The sequence below is a fragment of the Poecilia reticulata genome, chromosome 11 (genome assembly GCF_904066995.2).
Source record: "Poecilia reticulata chromosome 11, P_reticulata-male-v2, whole genome shotgun sequence".
Taxonomy (NCBI): domain Eukaryota; kingdom Metazoa; phylum Chordata; class Actinopteri; order Cyprinodontiformes; family Poeciliidae; genus Poecilia; species Poecilia reticulata.
The window spans coordinates 4,260,006-4,278,592 of record NC_088840.1 but is presented as its reverse complement, the minus strand read 5'-3'; the positions used below and the strand labels follow the sequence as shown (position 1 = coordinate 4,278,592).

At 39.5% G+C, this 18,587-nt stretch overlaps 1 protein-coding gene across 1 annotated transcript in view; it reads right to left on the bottom strand.

The window, feature by feature from the left end:
• Positions 1–17,528, bottom strand: part of fam135b (family with sequence similarity 135 member B) — a 55,747-nt gene extending 38,219 nt beyond the window's left edge. The window contains exons 1-2 of the mRNA XM_008421353.3: positions 16,769–17,528; positions 6,925–7,021 (exon numbers count right to left, since the gene is read on the bottom strand). Coding sequence (XP_008419575.1) covers positions 6,925–7,001 — 77 coding nt within the window. The 5' untranslated portion in view covers positions 7,002–7,021; positions 16,769–17,528. The remainder of the gene's footprint in view (positions 1–6,924; positions 7,022–16,768) is intronic.
• Positions 17,529–18,587: the final 1,059 nt, after the last annotated feature.

Here is an 18,587-nt window from a genome sequence, read left to right as displayed (position 1 = left end):
ACGTTGGCATGATTGACGTCAAGCTCATCTAAACCCTGTTTCAGTTTGATTTGCCCTTTGACCTGCATGCTAATTATTGTCCCTAATAAAAGTTAATGACATTGTATGTTAGATTATGTATATTTCAGTACTAAAACACCAGTGTAGTCCTGCAACGTGAAAGCATTATCAGGTGACAAATGATCAGATGCATACTTTTTAAACTATTATTCTGTAGCCGTAACATCATTTTATTAGCAAAGCAGCTGATATTTAGGTCAAAGTTTGGAAGAACCCTCTGAAACTCTGTCCTGGTATCAAAACTTATAAGGAGCATGGTATTTTTATTTTTTTTTCAAACTTTAAACCTGGAAATTTGAACTTAGAGCCTATCAAATTCAACCAGTCTCCTGTGTTTAAGACAAAACGTGTTCTTACGTTTACATCAAAACACAAAAAAGTACAAAAATATATATATAAAAATGAATCCAAGCCCTTTTGTACGGCGGCGCTACAGAATCATGGTAATACTTGGGATACTTTGTATTTACTGTTGATGTGCTTGTTAGGTCAGTTGCAATAAGCAACAAATCAATTAATCGCATGATAAATTAAAGTGAACAATAATTTCCAGGTTGTTTGATCTTGTCACGTCTCTGTTTCTACCAAAGAAACAGAGCAAATGTGTAAGTTTTGTATTGCTCACATCTACTAACATGTTCTGCATAATTTATTTAAATCTTTTTTTTTTTAAGCCTGATTTTACAACCCACCCATCAGCGAAAGATATTTCTCTTCTATTTTAAATGAATGTAGGTGGAGCAGTGTGTATTTTCTTTACAGAGCTAATATCTGCTTTAATTCAAACTCCAGTCGATGCTTGGAACAAACTGAAATATGAAAACTTGTATTTGTCGGACACTGTGGGTCTCAGTGACAGGTCGGGTCGGGTCGGGTCGGGTCAGTCTGTCTCTGGCTCCACTGTTCGGTAGAGCAGTACAGAATGTCAGTCTGGAATAAATATGGACAGATTTTCATGGCCATGTTAATTCACTGTCTCCTGCACTACATTTCATTAAATTATATTATCTTTCAGTCAACTCAGTTATAATTTATAGGTGTCAGTTTCCCATTTATCAGTGCAATTCTGAACTGTAAATTCTGAAAGATCTGCAATAATTTCTTCCTATTATTTTTTACTAACCAGGTGAAAAAAATGCAGGATTTTAAAAGCAACCAGCAAACAGACCGAACATTAACTGAACATCTTCAATGCCCTTCAGTCCTGAACAGGGATTAGGATTAATGCTGTAATTTCTGTTCCACAGTACAAACACTCTAAACCTTTGAGACACAAACATTACTATTCTACAAGCCACCAGAGCTCAGCTCAGAGCCTTGCTGACACTCTTTTCTGCTATCAGAGGGAAGGAGGCAGACCGGGGGCAGAACTATTAGTTCACCAAGATAAAAGCACAATCGTGACGAACCTTGAAGCTTGAGCATTTTTAATTTGGACTTGAAAAATCTATTTTGCTGAAGCCGGTGTTTTACACGCGCCAGTGGAACGTTTTTTTTTTTTTTTTAATCTTCTTGCAGATACGTCATGCTGGGATTAACAATGCCTTTTTTTATATAATAAATACCAGAGAAAGAAAAGACAAACTTGCTCTTTTGTCATTTCATTTGCTTTCATCTGAACCAGTTTGTATGTTTTTTTGTTTTTTTTTGCTGGATGTGCTGTAAATTAAAGAGCTGCTTCAATTAACTGACTTTAAGGAAGTGCAAGGATTCACAGCAAACAGAGCCAAAGACAGATCTGTTCAGTCTAATTCTATGCTTTGTGCTCTGAGCAACGTCATGCCTTATTTTTATTTTACATTATATTTAGAATTCCTACTTTCTGAACCATTTGAAAGGTTTGTTGCAGTTTATTTTTCCATGTTTAACCAATGTAGTTAACCTATAGTTTGTCAATTTCAGTTTATTTATTATTTATTTTACATTTATTGTTTTACTCCTAACTGCACTGACTGAATAACTTAAAATTGTGTTGTTTTTCCATGTTTGACAAACCATGTGAAGCTACTGGTGGATTTAAATGTACTGGTGCATCATTATTAAATAAATGTATACCGTATTTTCCGCACTATAAGGCGCACCTAAAAACCTTCAATTTCCTCAAAAGCCGAGAGTGCGTCTTATAATCCGGTGCGCCTTTTATATGGACCAATATTGAACCACAACAGGTCTAGCCATAGACATGACTATGGGTCTAGCAACTACGGTAAGCAGCAGCTGACTTCATTTTCCCCGTAGAATAGCGGTTCTCAACGTGGGCGGTACCGCCCCCAAGGGGGCGTTCAGAGGACGGCAGGTGGCGCTGGCGGACATTTTTACAAAATGGGGGCGCTGGGATGTCTTTGGGGGGCGTTTGGTCAAAGGTAAACTTTACACCTTAAATGCACAACAATGCCAGTTTAGACTTTGAGCAACTTGGTAAAACTGTATTGTGTAACATTAAATCATGCTTGGCTGCAACTGTATCGATAGCAGCTCTTCTTCTATTCAGTGTTTGTAGCTTCTGTTAGCTTCTTGGCGCAGCTCCGTTCTCCTGCTACTGGTATCTAAAATCACGACGCCCTCACTGTGTATCCCTCTGAAAAATGAACCCATTTAAATAAAGAAATAAAGAAATCCCTCCATGGGTGATACCACGATAGAGAGCGTTCATTTTATAGTGTTAACACCGGTGCTGTAAGTGGTCCAGTATGAAACGGGGGTGATAGAACAACACAGCACTTTTAAATTTCAATAATCAGAATGCAGAAATAGTTTCCGTTGTTTTAAAAGGTTTATGTCAGTCTGCCTTTTCCCCATCGATACACTTCCCGACGCCCTGCACCTTAGGGGGTTAAAAAAAAAGACGAGCACATTGCGCAAAACTCTGAAACAGGAGAAGCGGAACTTAAAACGGAGCAACAAACTAGATGTGAATTATGGCATAAAAACAGAGAATCCGACGCTGAACAGTGAAAAATCAACACATGATATGAAACACATGACGATTAGGCAGCGCAGCAGGTGATGAGTGAAGATTACTGATAGTCAATAAACGATCAAATAAATCTAGCAACAGGAAAGAAACTAAAGTGGACATAGCAATAAACCAAGAGAGGATAAAACTAATCAAATGAAACTAAATGGAAATTAATGCAGAACAAAATGCAAAAATAAACTAAGAAACTAAAGTAAATACAGAGGAATAAATTGGTATGGCAAGACCTTTCGAGCAATAATTAATACAGAGGACTGTATGGCAAGAATAAACAGACACTATTTCCAGATAAAAGGTAAAATAATATTGTTGAAGTGCCATGGGTTTGTTGAGACCACATCTAGTACTGAGAATAAATATATCTTACAGACCATAACAGTAAATAACTTATCACTTATTTATGTTTTTAATTAGATTTGATATATTTATTTCTTCAATATTATTTTTCATGTCAGTGTTAATGTCATGAGGCTGATGACTCCATGACACTTTCAATTTGATTCATTAGGATTTGATTAAGAACCAGATTTATTCTTCGTAATTTCTGTCCAGTAAAACTATTAATCTATAAATCAATAGACAGGTCTATATAAAGATATAATCCATGTTTCTGTCTCATAATTCTATGGCATTAAAAGGACCTGGAACTTTTGTTTTTCCACTGAAAGCTCTGGTTTGCACAATAAATGCCATGTGGTGAAGTTTTATGGATGATACTCTGATGTCCCATTCTCCTGAAGGCAGCACAGAGCTGCACCACCAGAAACTGATAAACACTGAAGAGAAGAAGAGTTATGATTAATATAGTTACAGTTCTATCCATGTTTTAATGTTGCAGAGCTCAGTCGTTTTGCAAATAGTTCAAAGTTTAAACGGGCATGTTGTTCATCTTTTATCTGGTCATTTTGTGGAATATTTAACAACTAGAAAATGGCACAAAATAAGAATATTTTTTCCACTCTGACTGGCTGCTGTTAGGCCTACCAATTTTAACTTGAATGATCATTGCATTTTTCTTAGACGCCTGTGAAAATAATTTCTATTCCCATGACTTTTTTGTTCTCTGTGAAATTATTTTTGATGATAAATACAGAAACAAGCATAAAAATCAAAACATCTACAATAGTGATAGTAATATTAATGATAAAATAATAGTCAGTGCAAAGTAGCCTGCAAATTCTTTGGTGGGGGCGGTGAGGGACCTGGATAAAGGCTAGGGGGCGCTGGCCCAAAAAAGGTTGAGAAACACTGCTCTAGAATCAGGTCGTCTGCAGCTCATTTAGCACCACGTTCTCCACCAACATGCTGTGCGCGAACGGAGACGGGTCACCATCGTCCGGCCACGCCTCGGCCCAGACGCGCAAGCCTCTCCTCGCCGACCGGAGTCATTCTTTATGTCAACAAAGTGGCTTTAGATATTCATCCGGGGTGCTTTGACCCTGGATGGGTTGCCAAGGGACCAGCCCCTATACATTTGAAGCCGGGGGGGCGGGGGAAGGGAGACAGAGACTGCGGCGGCAGCGTGTAGGTTGGTCTGTGTTATCCAGAAAGTTGGGCACAATTTTGCAACACCAAAACCGTGAGTGAAACAATGACTGGGGCAGCCTAGTACATAAAGTACTCAGGGACCCTTGTCCAATTTGGGTTCAATACAGGACAGGTGGCAACCGTAGCCTCTATTCTATGCGCTTTATAATGCGGTGCACCTTATATATGAAAAAAGTTTTAAAATAGGCCATTTATTGAAGGTGCGCCTTATAATCCGGTGCACCTTATAGTGCGGAAAATATGGTAATTTACTACATTTATGTCTGTTTAAAAAAAGAATCATTTTAAGTCAATTCAGCAGTTTTTCTGCATCGTATCAGTATCAGCTGATACTAAACCTCAGGTATCGGTATCAGAAGCGAGAGAAAGTGGATCGGTGCAGCGATACTTTGAACAGAAGCCATTAAGTTTTCCATATTTAAAAAACAAGAATGTTAGTTGACACATTTTCTATATCAATAATGTTTCACTTGATATTCCTTTATTTTATCTGTCTTCTCTTCATTAACACAATAAAATTCTGTTGTTGACATGAGTTTGGCAGTTTACAGCCAAATCAGAAACAATGTTTGAAACTGGAAATTCTATTCTTTTTATGATCAATAAACGCATCATACTAAGTAAAGATACACATTTGCATTAACATCCATTATCAGTTATTTTCAACATATCATATTGATCCAAATTTTTGGTTCAAATTTTTACAGTTGTCCCAGCAGCAACAAGCTGCCCTAAAAGTTTCTGTCAGTATCTGCTCCTATATGACTCACACAGGTACGCAGACATTGAGAAGGTGATCCATTCGTTTATATAAGCTGGAGCAGATGGTGGGCAGATGGTAGATGTATAATGCATGAATACCTCAGTCATATCTGGAGCTGGTGCAAACCCTTCTTTGATATCTTCCGTACATAACTCAACACAATTCAGCTACATTTCATTAATTTTGCAAATTCAGGAAGAGAGAATCAGCTTCAACTGGAATTCAACAAGTCTGCTTTTAGTTTGAAATTTTTCTCATTCTTTGCACAAGCTATCTACCTCATTAGAGAGTTTCTTTGCAGAGCAAATAGCGCCAGCTCAGACATGGCCATGAAGTGCAGCGTGTGTGTGATGTTTGCACACTCTCTTTAGATTGAATCTCTACCCTTCCACACGTAGCAGTAGGCAACTAGGTAGATAAAAAAAAAGGCCACCACAGTTTGAGCTCGTTTACGATTACCACATATAATATAAACAGTCATTGTGTTAAAACTGAATCAGTGCCACCAGTAAGCCTTAGTAACACTGTTATTGTTGAAGTACAAGTATTTGTGAGGTACCGCAAACCCTTGAGGATCCCTCTAAAAACAATAACTGCATTTTTTTAATAGTTCAGACACCAAATAAACCTTCATAAACTCCGTTAGCTGACATCCTGGTCTTCCTTATCTCCACTCTTTGGGACAGAGCCAATCAATGTGAAGGTAAAATGAATGCCGCTCCAGGATTGGCTACTTTACAAATGCCAGCCAATAGCATGTTAAGTAGCATTACACAACTTTATTTCAGCTTCACTAGTTTCATTATAGAGGATTTTTGATATGCTCTTTTAAAAAGTTAATTTTCCACGAATAATTTGGAATCCCATTCCACAGCAAAATCCACAAACAGATGAATGTGTGAATTCTGAACCAAAGCAGAACCACTGACTATGAATTTTTGTTTCAGTCTTTGGCAGACACACAGTTCTACCTTCAAACAGTGGAATTTTATTCAAAGAAATCAGACCAGAAGAATCTCATTGTGACTCACACCTATTTACATAAATACAGGCATGGGACCACTAAGAATTACTCATCCAAATCTTTACATACAAATACAATTTATTTGTGTTTTCATCATTAGCAGAGTTATAGAAGAGGGTAGAAATAAAAAAACAAAAAAAAACAAACACTGCTTATAAATGACCAATGCATCCGAAAGGTTTTGAAGTTTTGAAGTATTCCTTTGGTTCCCATTACACAGAAAACTGAAGCATTCTGTGTTGCTAAGCCGACTAGCCACCAATAAATAACTATGTTTATTAGTGTGGATTTAATTAGAACGCTGATGGTGTTCCTCTTGCAATTTTTGGTTTCTTCTTATTTGGCTGCACTAAAAGCCTCCAACCTAATCTTAAACTGCAAGCCAAGTTAATCACCTCCATTACGTGAGTTATAATCTTTTGATCAGCCGGTTGGTAACTTTTACCACTGTAGAAATGAAAATAAACTGTTAGCATTCTTGTAGCGTGTGTCGTTTCACAACTAGTTTGGTGTTCTGACACGTTTAAAAGGCAGCAGCCAGAATCCACTCACCCCCTCTGAAACAGATCCACATTGTGAAACTTGTGCAGTTCTACAGAAAACTCCAGCGTTCCCTGTACTTCAGACATGATACAGCCCCACTCATCACCTGAGAAGAGAAGAACGGGACACAGATCAGACAAACAGTAAAAGTAGAGATAGACTGATGGCACTTCTAAAATTAGTTCGCTTCGTTACATCTTCAGCCATCTAAGGTGATGTGACTCAGACCATCCATCGCCGGGGAATGAGAACAATGCGAGCCCAAGATAGACACCTTGCTCTTAATATAGCACTGATTATTACTTCTGGGATGAGATTTAATTATTTCTGTCAGGAAGAACAAATGTGTGTGGTTAGCAGCTTCCCTGTGTTGTGTTCATAATGGAAGATAGGCATCAAAGAACGTCAGGCCTTTGCAAATGTGGTAATGACATCGCTTTCTTTTCTAGATATGACTAAACAAATTAATGAATGAAAGAATGACTAATTCATAAAGCCATATTCGCAGACACAGAAAGGTGGACGGATTTGTTGGTGCATTTCCATCTTGCTGAAATAATGCCCCATTTCTTGGGAAAAGTAATTCAGTTAAAAGCAGTTGTGTATCTGCATGCAGGTTGTATCCGATGCTTTTGACACAGAGCTGTAAAGCCTGAATGCCGCTGCTCAGAAAACGGAAACCCATTCCATGAAACTCTCTGAACCCTGGTGTTAACATAAGGCCCCATCAAATTTGGAGACTCTGATCCCAATAACACCCACTTTATTATTAACATGCTGATTGTTTATAGTAACAAGAAAGTTTTACATCCGGACCAGAGGCATTGTGTCATGTTGCTATGCTGTGCCCCTGAGAGCGGCCCATTCTTTTAAATTCCCTAGCATGGCACGGTTTCTGAGAAAAAAATTTAGACTATTGTGGCTACTCCCTTGTCGCAGAAGACTATCTCCATTCAGGAGCTAGCTCCTGATTAGACTAGACATTGGAAACTTGGCAGGTGGCGCTAGCAAATGAAAAGCAGGCTACTCAGTTGCATTAGCTGTGGAGAGGCTGGTCACCCACTGGATTGCCTACTTCCTCTTCAGGTCATTAGTATGGCTAGGCTAGCATTAGCCTGCTGAATGGGAAGCTTCAATTAGAAGCCATATTTAGCTCTGTAAAATACAGTATGTTTACTCTTGGTGTCACGTTTGGTTACAGTAAACTCGATCAAAAGAACACATGTCAATGAATCTAATGTATGTAGCATACATATATCGTATGCGGTTGACCAGTCAAGGCATGCCAGTCCTAATGCTAACCTATCCAACACTAAAGCTAGCCCAACAAATGAAAAACCTAGCCTATACAATGCTAAAGCTACCCTATATGAAGCTAATGCCAGCCTTTACAACTCTACTGGCCAGCTGAGGAAGAAGGCACTTCACCTAAACAAAAATAGGCTGGTAGTCACCAACCCATCAAATGCTAGCCGACTTGCACTAATGCACTAACTAACCAGCAGAGGAAGAAGGCAATTCAGTGGGTCAAGGAATCATTAACACTAACCTCTCCAAAGCTAACGCCAGTGGGAGTTTTTTTTTCCATTTGCTATCATTAATCAAATCAGTAGCTAACTTTGGAATGAATATAGGAAGTGATTGGAGTAGCTCAATTCAATGAATTTTAGAGGTAAGGACATACTGACATGTAGCACGTCACATTCTGAAACTCAGCTGATTCATATTAATCCTTTAATAGCCCTTGAAGTTGTAGATTTACATAATCCGACTGAGAGAAATAACGACACTCAATGTGCTTAACAGAATGACACGACTGAGAAGTCAGTGTACTTGGGATCAGTACTCCCTGTGGAAAACTAACTGTGATTTTGTTTAGCAGTATACCTTGTCTACAACTCTTATACCTCACACACACAACAGCATCTAGAGAAAGTACACACTGAAAGCTGAGCTCCAACCAGCCGACGTTGACAGTGTTTACAACAAAGACTATCAAATAACCTCTCATTGAACGCTGTGAAATGCAATCCACACAAGGATGGGGTTAGCGTTCCTGCATCGGGCTGCGAAAACAGACAGGGGGAGTCATAAGTCGAAAGGAAGCGGCACACAATAACATGCCAATAAAGATAAATATAGTCCCAGCAGTGGAATACCTCACTAAAGTATAGCTTGTGCTCAGAGAGCTGATCTTCAGATGAGACGATTTGTTTTACTTCACCAGAGGAGATTTGTCATAATGAAGGGGTTTTACTGTACAACAGCATCAACACCTGGCTTTTTCAGCATCAATGAGGTGCTTCACAAAACACTTTACACCAGCACTAACAGCTAGTCAAAATATAAAAGCCTACATTAAAACCATTCAGTGATTTCATTCCCACAGCAAAAATCTTATGAGGTAAATAGCAGGAGAGACGACAGATCTATTGCCTTTAGGGTTTGGCGCAGGATGATAACCTCACAGTTTCACAAAATTTGTACAAGAATGATGTTTTTGAACTTGTCTGCAGTTCTGTTCTTTACAGAGTAAAATAAGTTTAACAAGCATATCTGCCTAAAAGAGACACTTGTGCTTCAACAGGTGGGGGAGGAGGCACACTACATCACAATTCACACAGCAGAAGCAAACTCCAATTTCTGGTGGAAGATATTAGAATGAAAATGCAGAGAAAAGTCCTTCTGCAGCATAAATTTGAAGTTTTCTTAAATGATATTGACCCGTCTTGTTCCCATGAACCGTGTCTCGTTTTCAGAGTTTTGTGTATCATTACGCTCCCATTCAGGGTCATCATTATGATTCATGGAGAATTATTTCTATTTTCATTCTCAGATGTAAATTTAATTGTGTCCTACAAGATAACCTGATCTAACCTGGTTTCTATGTCTCTCTGTGGAATACCAACTCAACCCAATGCCTCATAATAAGTGTATTAGTCAATGCACAGCGTATAAGCTTTGATGTTTCTATTGCATGTTAGGTGATTGTAAACACAATCTGAAAATGTGTCTATTGCACAGAGGCTCTTTTTGCACAATTAAGCAGAACACAATCTCTCTAAATGACCAATTTAATGTGGTTGATACTAACTTTACTAACTTCTGCTAGTAATTTTCAATTCTCACTTCAGAGTATGAGCACACCTTAAGTAAGCTCTGACGAGTCACAATGGAAGATGCAAGATTAGCTTTTTCAGTGTTCAAATATTAATTAGAGGACAACAAACCTGTTGTCAGCCATTTACAAGGAAACTGTATCACCTACATGTCAATCACCTGTGGTTCAATCAGGCTGCGAGAGAAAAAGAGAAATACATTTTTAGTAGAAAACAACAAGACTAAAAAGATTACAGTCGAGTTGCTTTCGTTTGCCATTTTGAAACGTCAACTTTGGTTAAGGAGCACGCTGGATTTGAAAAGACCAACAGGCATTTGGAAATCTCAGTCCATGTAAGAATCTATTGTTCTCAATGAAATATACATGCAGACTGTTGCTTTAGTAATGCTACTCATGCTAACTATGCTGGAATTAAAAAGTACTCTATCTTTATTTCTTTGGTTTTGAAATGGTAAAAACAATTTTTACAGTAATAGTTACAACATAGAATGATGTAATGTCATTTATTCACCAAAAACACTAGTTTACTGTTTTTATATTTTCTCCTAACATAATTCATATATAGAAATTGACCATGACCAGCAAGGCAGCAGCTTTACAAAAAAATAGAGACTGTAAACTGATCACAAAATACTGATTTCTGCATCTCCAGATTAAACAGGTAATATAGGTAAAACACCAGGCTTCACTGCGGTCATCGACCACAACAATCTGCAAATAGCTAACATACATAATTACTTAAAACTCCCAATAAAAAGCCTTTTCACTGCCTACTTTAATAGTTTAAACACCAAACATATCTTATTATCCATCAACACACATAGTGGAAACCGCACAACAGCAGAAGTTAATCTCTAAGGTCTTCCTTATTGGAGTGTACATTCAATCAGTGCCAAGGAGAATATGGTGCTCAATGATTGGCTGATTTGTCAACACCAACCAAATAGCATGTCAGATAGCATTGTGACGAGGTATTTCAGCTTTCCAACCTGCACTTCCTTTGAAAAAATATGCTCTATGAGCATGTCTTTGTGAATAGGCAATCGTTTGGAGTTACACAAACACAGAATACCACAGAACAGATGAATCCACAAACACTGAACTGCATAGGCACAGAGTCAACGGTAGACAGCTAGAGGCACAAACAGCAAACTGCAACCATTTCCCTTTCTCTAATTTACAGGAGGGCTAAATAGCAACAGGCGCATCCTACAACGATGACTGGGTTTTTTCTCTTCCTTTTGCCAAAAGATTACCATATGTATCATTGTGATGTCATGATAAACAGGTTAAGAATCTTCATTAACACCACACAGACATCTTGGAAGTTACGTCTGAAACTTCCAAGATGTTTCAGACGTAACAACCCAGAGTCTGCATCAGAGAGCACTGCATCATCAAAGCAAAAACAGTCCCGTTCTCGGAAACAACAAAGTCTTTTATGTTGAAGCTGGTCACTGCTAGGTTTGGCCGGAGGCCAGAGCTGTGTTCCCTGCTTCTGCTGAGTCAGCGGGCTGCTTGTGACAGCTGTAATGTCCCCAACCGTCACCAGATCGTTTAACGAGGGTATGTTTCCTCGCTGTTGATTTGATGTAGGCCTCCCTAATTGCTTTCCCGATCCACTGAGCTACACTGTAAACTAGCAGCCAGGGTTATCAGCTAGCTGCAAACACCAATTCATTATAAGGAGGGTCCCACTTCTGTCGCAGTATGTTAGCTTGGCGGTAAAGAAGGAGAATGTACACTGTGTACTTTGTTGAATATTGAGGCTTACAGCCCTGGGGACCAACGGCAAGATAGTGTCATCCCCCCAACCAAAGAAAGGACAAGAGGACAAAGGCGGATATAATAATTGAAGGGAGGAAATATGTTGGAAAGATAGCCATAAGTTAATCAAATCAAATCATGCGCAGCTCAAGCAGCCTCCAGAGAATATGTTTGTCATTCCAGGAGGACACACTGTGCTTCTTTTCATCATGGATGAAGATGACAGCGGTAAAACTCATCAAACTGAACCGTGGCACAAGACCTTTGCTTTTACATGTTTCATATTTGCGATAAATTCAACAAATCTATAGGTCTATAGAAAATTTATCAATACTGCAACTGTCTGCTAGCAGCACCTTCTTTCTGAAATATGGTTAAACTTTTAAAGTTGTTTTTTCAAAAGAAAATGCAGCATTTAATTTTTATTTTTTTTTTGAATACTTTATTCATTTTTGATGTACTAAACAGAACATCCATGAAGGATAACCCGAACTTTTACGCCTCTTTCGTAAGGCAGTTTGGGAAGGAGAAAAAAAAAGTAAAAAACCAAACAACAATGATATTTTTTACAATGTAGCTCAGTTGATCAACTTTAAACTACATTTGAAGTCCACATGAATAGACAATCAAACATAAATAGGATGGTGAGGTGTCATGAGAGTCCTTTCTGCAGATTGATATGATCCAGAAAAGCTACCAAAAAACAAAAGAAATGTCATTAGCAGTTTGCATGGAAATAATAAACCTGTGGTAGAAAGTGTAATGGTTTAGTGAAACCAAAATAAAACTTTTTGATGAGATGTAGCTAACTGCCCTGAACCTGAACCCGCCACCCCAACTGATGAAATACGGTGGTGTCATAATTACTGTGAACATAATGTCACTAAGACTTAGAGTTTTACATTTTCTAATGAGTCTGGATTGTATTTAGTTGACTGATCAAAGCCTAACTAAATGCCTTTACGCTGAAACAGGTTGAATAGCTTTGACGACAGGTTAACTCCTTTAGCACAGTGTTCACACAACAAGTCCTTTCAAATGTCCTATCAGATTGTTTTTGAATCAAAAGTTAACCCCCAGTGAGCCAAGAGAAGCGGCTCTGTTGTCCATCATGGTTGTTAGCGGATGCCACTTGTGTGTCAGATTTACGGAAGTAGTAGAAACACGGTAATACAAAAGTTCCGATCGGAACCCTTGTATATGAAGAGATAAAAACTGATTACATTTTTAACATTTTTATCTATGTAATTAATTAATCAAAATGTATGTAATAAAGTTCCAACAAGAGCGCCAGTTCTTATTGAATGTACCAGTATCAATGGTAGAGATGGTGCTCTTGTGTGAGTTTTTTTAAATAACATTTTTGCATCACAAGAACAAAATTTGTGCAAAACATCTGAAAGCGTCAATACTGGCAGGTATCTACATTTAGATTTCAGGTTCAGATAGGAACCTTTTAGAGGATCGTTTCACCTCTAATAAATACTAATAATGTAATACTACTTGTATCATAAATCTGAGACCTGCTTCAGCAGCATGCTGTCCCATAAAATCCCTCTCAACTTGAGCATGAGCAACCCGCTCTGCAGAAATCCAAGATGTTTTGTAGCTCCGACACAAAATCTGCACAACCTGCATCCTGACTAATGCTCCCATTCTGCTTTTTGTGCACTTTTAAAAGCTCAATCTTTCTGTTCTTCTTCTCCTCGCAGCAAATCATTAAACAGTAATCATTACAAAACAGCCATCTGGTGTCTGATTACTTTTTAACGCATGCCACACACACAGACACACACGGCCGCAGACACGCTGGCATTCCTGTGGGTCTCGAGGTCGCAGCAACTCTTAATTCCACCACCTTAGTGGAAGTAAAAAACATTTAATAAAACAAAGAAACAATTCTGGCTGCCCTCAAGCTGCCCTCCACTTCCAACGGTGGCATTGGCTCAGCTGGAAATGTCTGGACGCGCTGAAGGATGGGGATGTGACGTGTGTTTCCAGCGGTTGAACTGGGGAACAGCTACATTTTGCAGCCATTATCATTTGAAACAGCCGAACGTGAACGCAGCTCAGAGGGGCCAGAAATTAATCCGCGGCAGCATTAATCCATTCATTAACGTCCAACGCCCTCTGCCAGCACGCCTAAACAGACAGAGGGCCGACACTAAAAATAGCACGGATCGGCAGAGGCAACCGGCTCCTCTCTCGAAACAGGCTTTTTTTTTTTCACATTTTCTCCGTTTAATTTTAACGCGACGAGGAGACCGACAGAGGATTTGCTGGGAGCGGAGAGAGAGAGAGAGAGAGAGAGAGAAAGAGAAAGAGAAAGAGAAAGAGAAAGAGAGAGAGGCCTCAACAGAAACCTCGTGAACCCGGTCCCTGCAATCATGTGATGGCATAATCTAGCACTTTCTGAAATCCTCTGCGGTGTGTGTTATGCTGTGTGTTGGTAAATTACAACCAAATCCCTGCGACCGGAGCTGGGCTGGAGTTGAACTGAGAGGTCGAGTTAGAGGAGGGTCTTTACGGTCTCCACTAGAAATTAAAACGTGATAAAAAGAGTTTATCATGCAACAACAAAAAGAAAAAAAGAGGGGCTTTGTAAAAATAGAGAGCTACATTTGTTAGCTCGGAGGCCTGTTGTGTTCCCTGGAGAGCTGCATGTGATCGCTGTTTGTTTTCACAACTCTGAGTCACTGGGAACTTATTTGTTCAAAAAATAATATCTAAGTGTCTTCCATCTGTGTGCACTCTTAAAAGCTGTTTTTTCTTTATAGCATTATCTGCTTTATAGTGATTCAGCATAAAGCTCAACAACAACAAAAAAAGTCAACAACATTACGCTCCAATGCTCTTTTAAAGGACTGCCAAAAATCCCCAGCAAATTCTGCCTTGTTTGCATTTCAGCTGATGACGTCCCAAGATTAGCTTGTTTTAGTAAACAGTAAGGCGACAGTGACTCCAACCATCTGAGTTGGATTTGGAGTTGAACAGAGACGCTGGAAGTCCTTGGAGCTTTTTTTCTCTGCTCAACACCAGATTGGTGCCCCACTAGTAAATATCGTAATCTGCTTGCATCACCTCAAATAGCTATGTAATTTCCCATTACACTGGTGCTTTGTGCAGTCTGAAATCATAATGCTTTAGCAAGGAACTTCTGTCGTCCTGGATGCCACGTAATCCCATTTCTTTCCTTACTAACTGGTTGGACTGGAATCATTAAGTCTGACTGGTTACAGTGGAAGTAGTGGTCGATTCAGCAGTTCTGCAGGAATTATTATTGGGACCTACAAATTGATCCATCCATTGTCTTTGATGAGCGATATGGCAGAAAAACATATCACGATATAAGCACTTCAAAACTATTGATATCCATAATTATTGATTAGTCTTTTGTCTTAAATATCCAAGATTCTACGAAACAAGTGATGTGACCTTTCCTCTTTTATTCACAATTTCCTCTTGAGATGTTGTACTCATTTTCTCCTTTTACTCCTGTGAACTGCAAAGACTCAGTGTGCACCGTCTGTAGACAGTTGATAGTTCACAGTCAAGTGTACTGATTGGCTAAATTTTCCATGACAAATTAGTCCATTTCCCACAATCCGAATGTATACTAGGAAGTTTGATGGGCTAGTTTGGCGATAAGCCTCGTTTCTTTAACATCAGGGTAGCCACCACACAAATGTGAGTGCGGCATAGAGAGCGGCAGTCACACTACGCCCTGGTTTTTGCTCATTTAACCCAAAAGGCTCACGTGTGGCCTAGTGCGCCTATCGCCTATGTAATTGGGCGAGAGGCAGGGTACACCCTGGACTCGTTGCTAGTTCAAAGAGCACCAGTCTTCTGACGTTGTGCTTCCAGCCTGACTCAGCATATTTGAAACCCCACCAAAGTAAGCTCTAAAAATAATGGGCTGGTGACATTTAACCGTTACTGGTGGAAAACCTTTTACTAATGGAAAACCACTGTCACCCTCCCAGCAGAGCAATGCTGGATCAACAGAAACACACAATGTATGGATAGACCAGTTAACCTAATAGTCATGATTTTGTTTTGGACTGTGGGAAAACGGGAAAGAACCCATGGACACACAGAGAACATGCAAACTCAATGTGGAAAGCCCCCAGATGAGGTTTTGAACCCAGGACCTTCTTGCTTCAAGGCAACAGTGCTACCATCTATTCCACCGTTGAGCCTGAGTTCAAAGTAATCTTAAGACTTAGAGAGCAGAACAGCATGGAATTGGCAAGGTCTTGGAAGGCCTTCCTTCCAGCTTCCTACAAGTAATTTGGAAAAGGAGCAATTTGATTGTAAATACCTGAAATGAATGAGAAACAAGAAAAATACAAAACATTATACTTATATAAATTCTGATTAGTTGCCTTTTGTCATGTAATTAGAACCATGTTTACAGAAAGGAGATATCATCTTTATTTTGTATTTTTTTAAGTAGAGCAAAACAGACAAAGAATATACAAATTGACCAATACATATTCCGTAGAGACAAGCGACATCTAACGTGACTTTGACCGAGTTCCCAGAAAGGTCTGGCCTGTCCTTTAACAGGAATCAGCCTGTCTTCGGCTGTGTTGACCCACTGGAACAAAGACACAGCTCCTGACCTTTGTCTTTGTTTGCAGTAGACACCACGTTCTGTTTTATGTGACAGCATCAGAGGGAGAAAGTCAAAGTGGACAGCACACACACCGTGCTGAACTCTGACCGATACTTTCACTTCTCCAGAAGCTAAACGATGAATCAAATTAGTCCCTTGCTGCACTTCATCACCTCTATAACGCAGCTTTTACTTTCAAACTTACGCAAATATATCCCATAACATCTCCCTTCGTTTTGACAATGAAACATGTTCCCTAAATGTCCAGGCAAGAAGCATCCTGCAAGGGCAGGAGGAAGAGCAGCGAGAGGAGGATGAGGGTGTCACAGAGAAAGAGGCAGCCTCACCTTAGCAGCGATGTGCTGTGATGTCCGCAGAGGGTTCGGCTCCAGCTCCGATCCTTAAACGGAGTAAAAATCGGTGTGTTTGCGGGCGGGCGGACGGATGGATGCAATGTTTATATCCCCGCTTCTCGTGCTTCTGATGCTGCTGCTGCTGCTGTTGCCATGGTTATACATTCACCCAGACCCTGTGTGTTCTGCAGCCCCTCTCTGCCGCGCTTCAACTCTCTCTCTCTCTCTCTCTCCCTCCCTCTCCCTCTCTCAATTTGGGAAAGTGCGGCAACGTCGCGGCGCGCGCTCACTCCCTGCGTTCATCGCCAGCCGTTCTCCTCCCTCTCATTCCAAACGGAGCGCGTGCGGGTCGGTGAACCTCATCGTTAGTAGCGCGCGGGGCTCCCTCTGATTGAGAGCCGCGTGCGTCTTGATGCGCGAGGATGTGCGCGTCCGGCAGGTCGGCGAGCTGACGTGACGTCAGAGCCTGCCCCCTACCACCTTTGAAGTCCAAGCGAAGCGTGCACGCGGAAATGACCACGCTGACAATGAAAAACAAAAGGAGGAGCGTTGCGCAAACGAAATCGAGGGTGTCACGTGACTTGGATGCTGTGACAGGTTGAAAGGAGGCAATTAAGAAGGAAAGTTGTGAAAAGAGTAAAGGCATGATCAGAGGATGAAGACATTGCTGAGAAGGAAGTTGCTAAACTCGCAGAGGTTAGCAAAATAATCCAGGGGTCCAGGACTTTAGCACCTCTGTATAAGTTGATACTCAGTTAATGCATTAATAAAAAATAATCAATCAAAAACATGATGGTCTTAACATGGAACTTACCTTGCTTTTTTTTTGGTTTTTGTTTTTTTAATAGATCTTTATTGAGATACAGAATACATAACGGTATAAACGCAGCATACATTGTGGTTTAATGTCTGCCTGGGAATTACAAACATTGAAACAATACATCACCATTACATTACATAAATACATTAAAGAAAGATCAAAAAGAGCATGTTTTAATAGCTTTGGGGAACTTACCTTGTTATGATAAGATCCAGACAAGACGTCATACTGCTGTCTCCCGGGAAAACACGTGACGTCACAGATACGTTGCGATTGTGGAAGCAACTCTTTATCAAACACCATCTTTTTAGGGAAACTGACAAACCTATCTTTGAATTTGACTAAATTTTTAACATATAACACCAACACTGGTAATCTAACATTTTTGATTATGCTCTGTAGATTTTGATTCATTCCCTAAAAGATTTATTATGGAAAGTATTTTTTTCTTTCAGTTTAATATTGTCTTTAAATGCTGGTTCTCTAAGATGCAAATACAAGTAAAATGTCTTGACTAGGAAAAAAAACTGTATTGTACAATTATTTTGCGGTAGTTTACTGCCAGTCGTCAGTCTTGATTGTGACAAGAGAAGAAGACATCAAATTGACAATATCCCACCGTATTTTGGAATAACAGTATGTTACTGCTGGAATTCCACTGTAAATTTGCAGCCATTTCCAAGAGTGTATTTACTATCTACCTAGTGTGTTATTTACTTAGCTATTGACTTAGCCAGTTACTTATTTGCTTACTTTTTCACTAATTTACTTATTTACTTTACTTTCTAGTTAACTACCAATTTATTTAGGGATTCTACCAGAGTCTGTCCATATGGGTCAATTTATTTGGACATAATAAAAGCAACATAATCACTATTTGTTTCTGACAATCAGGTAGCAGTGCATTCACAGTGCCATCTGCCATGCTTAAATGACTCCTCTCAGACTAATCACTTGTCACATAAATGAGGGAAGGGAGGATTATGTAACAAA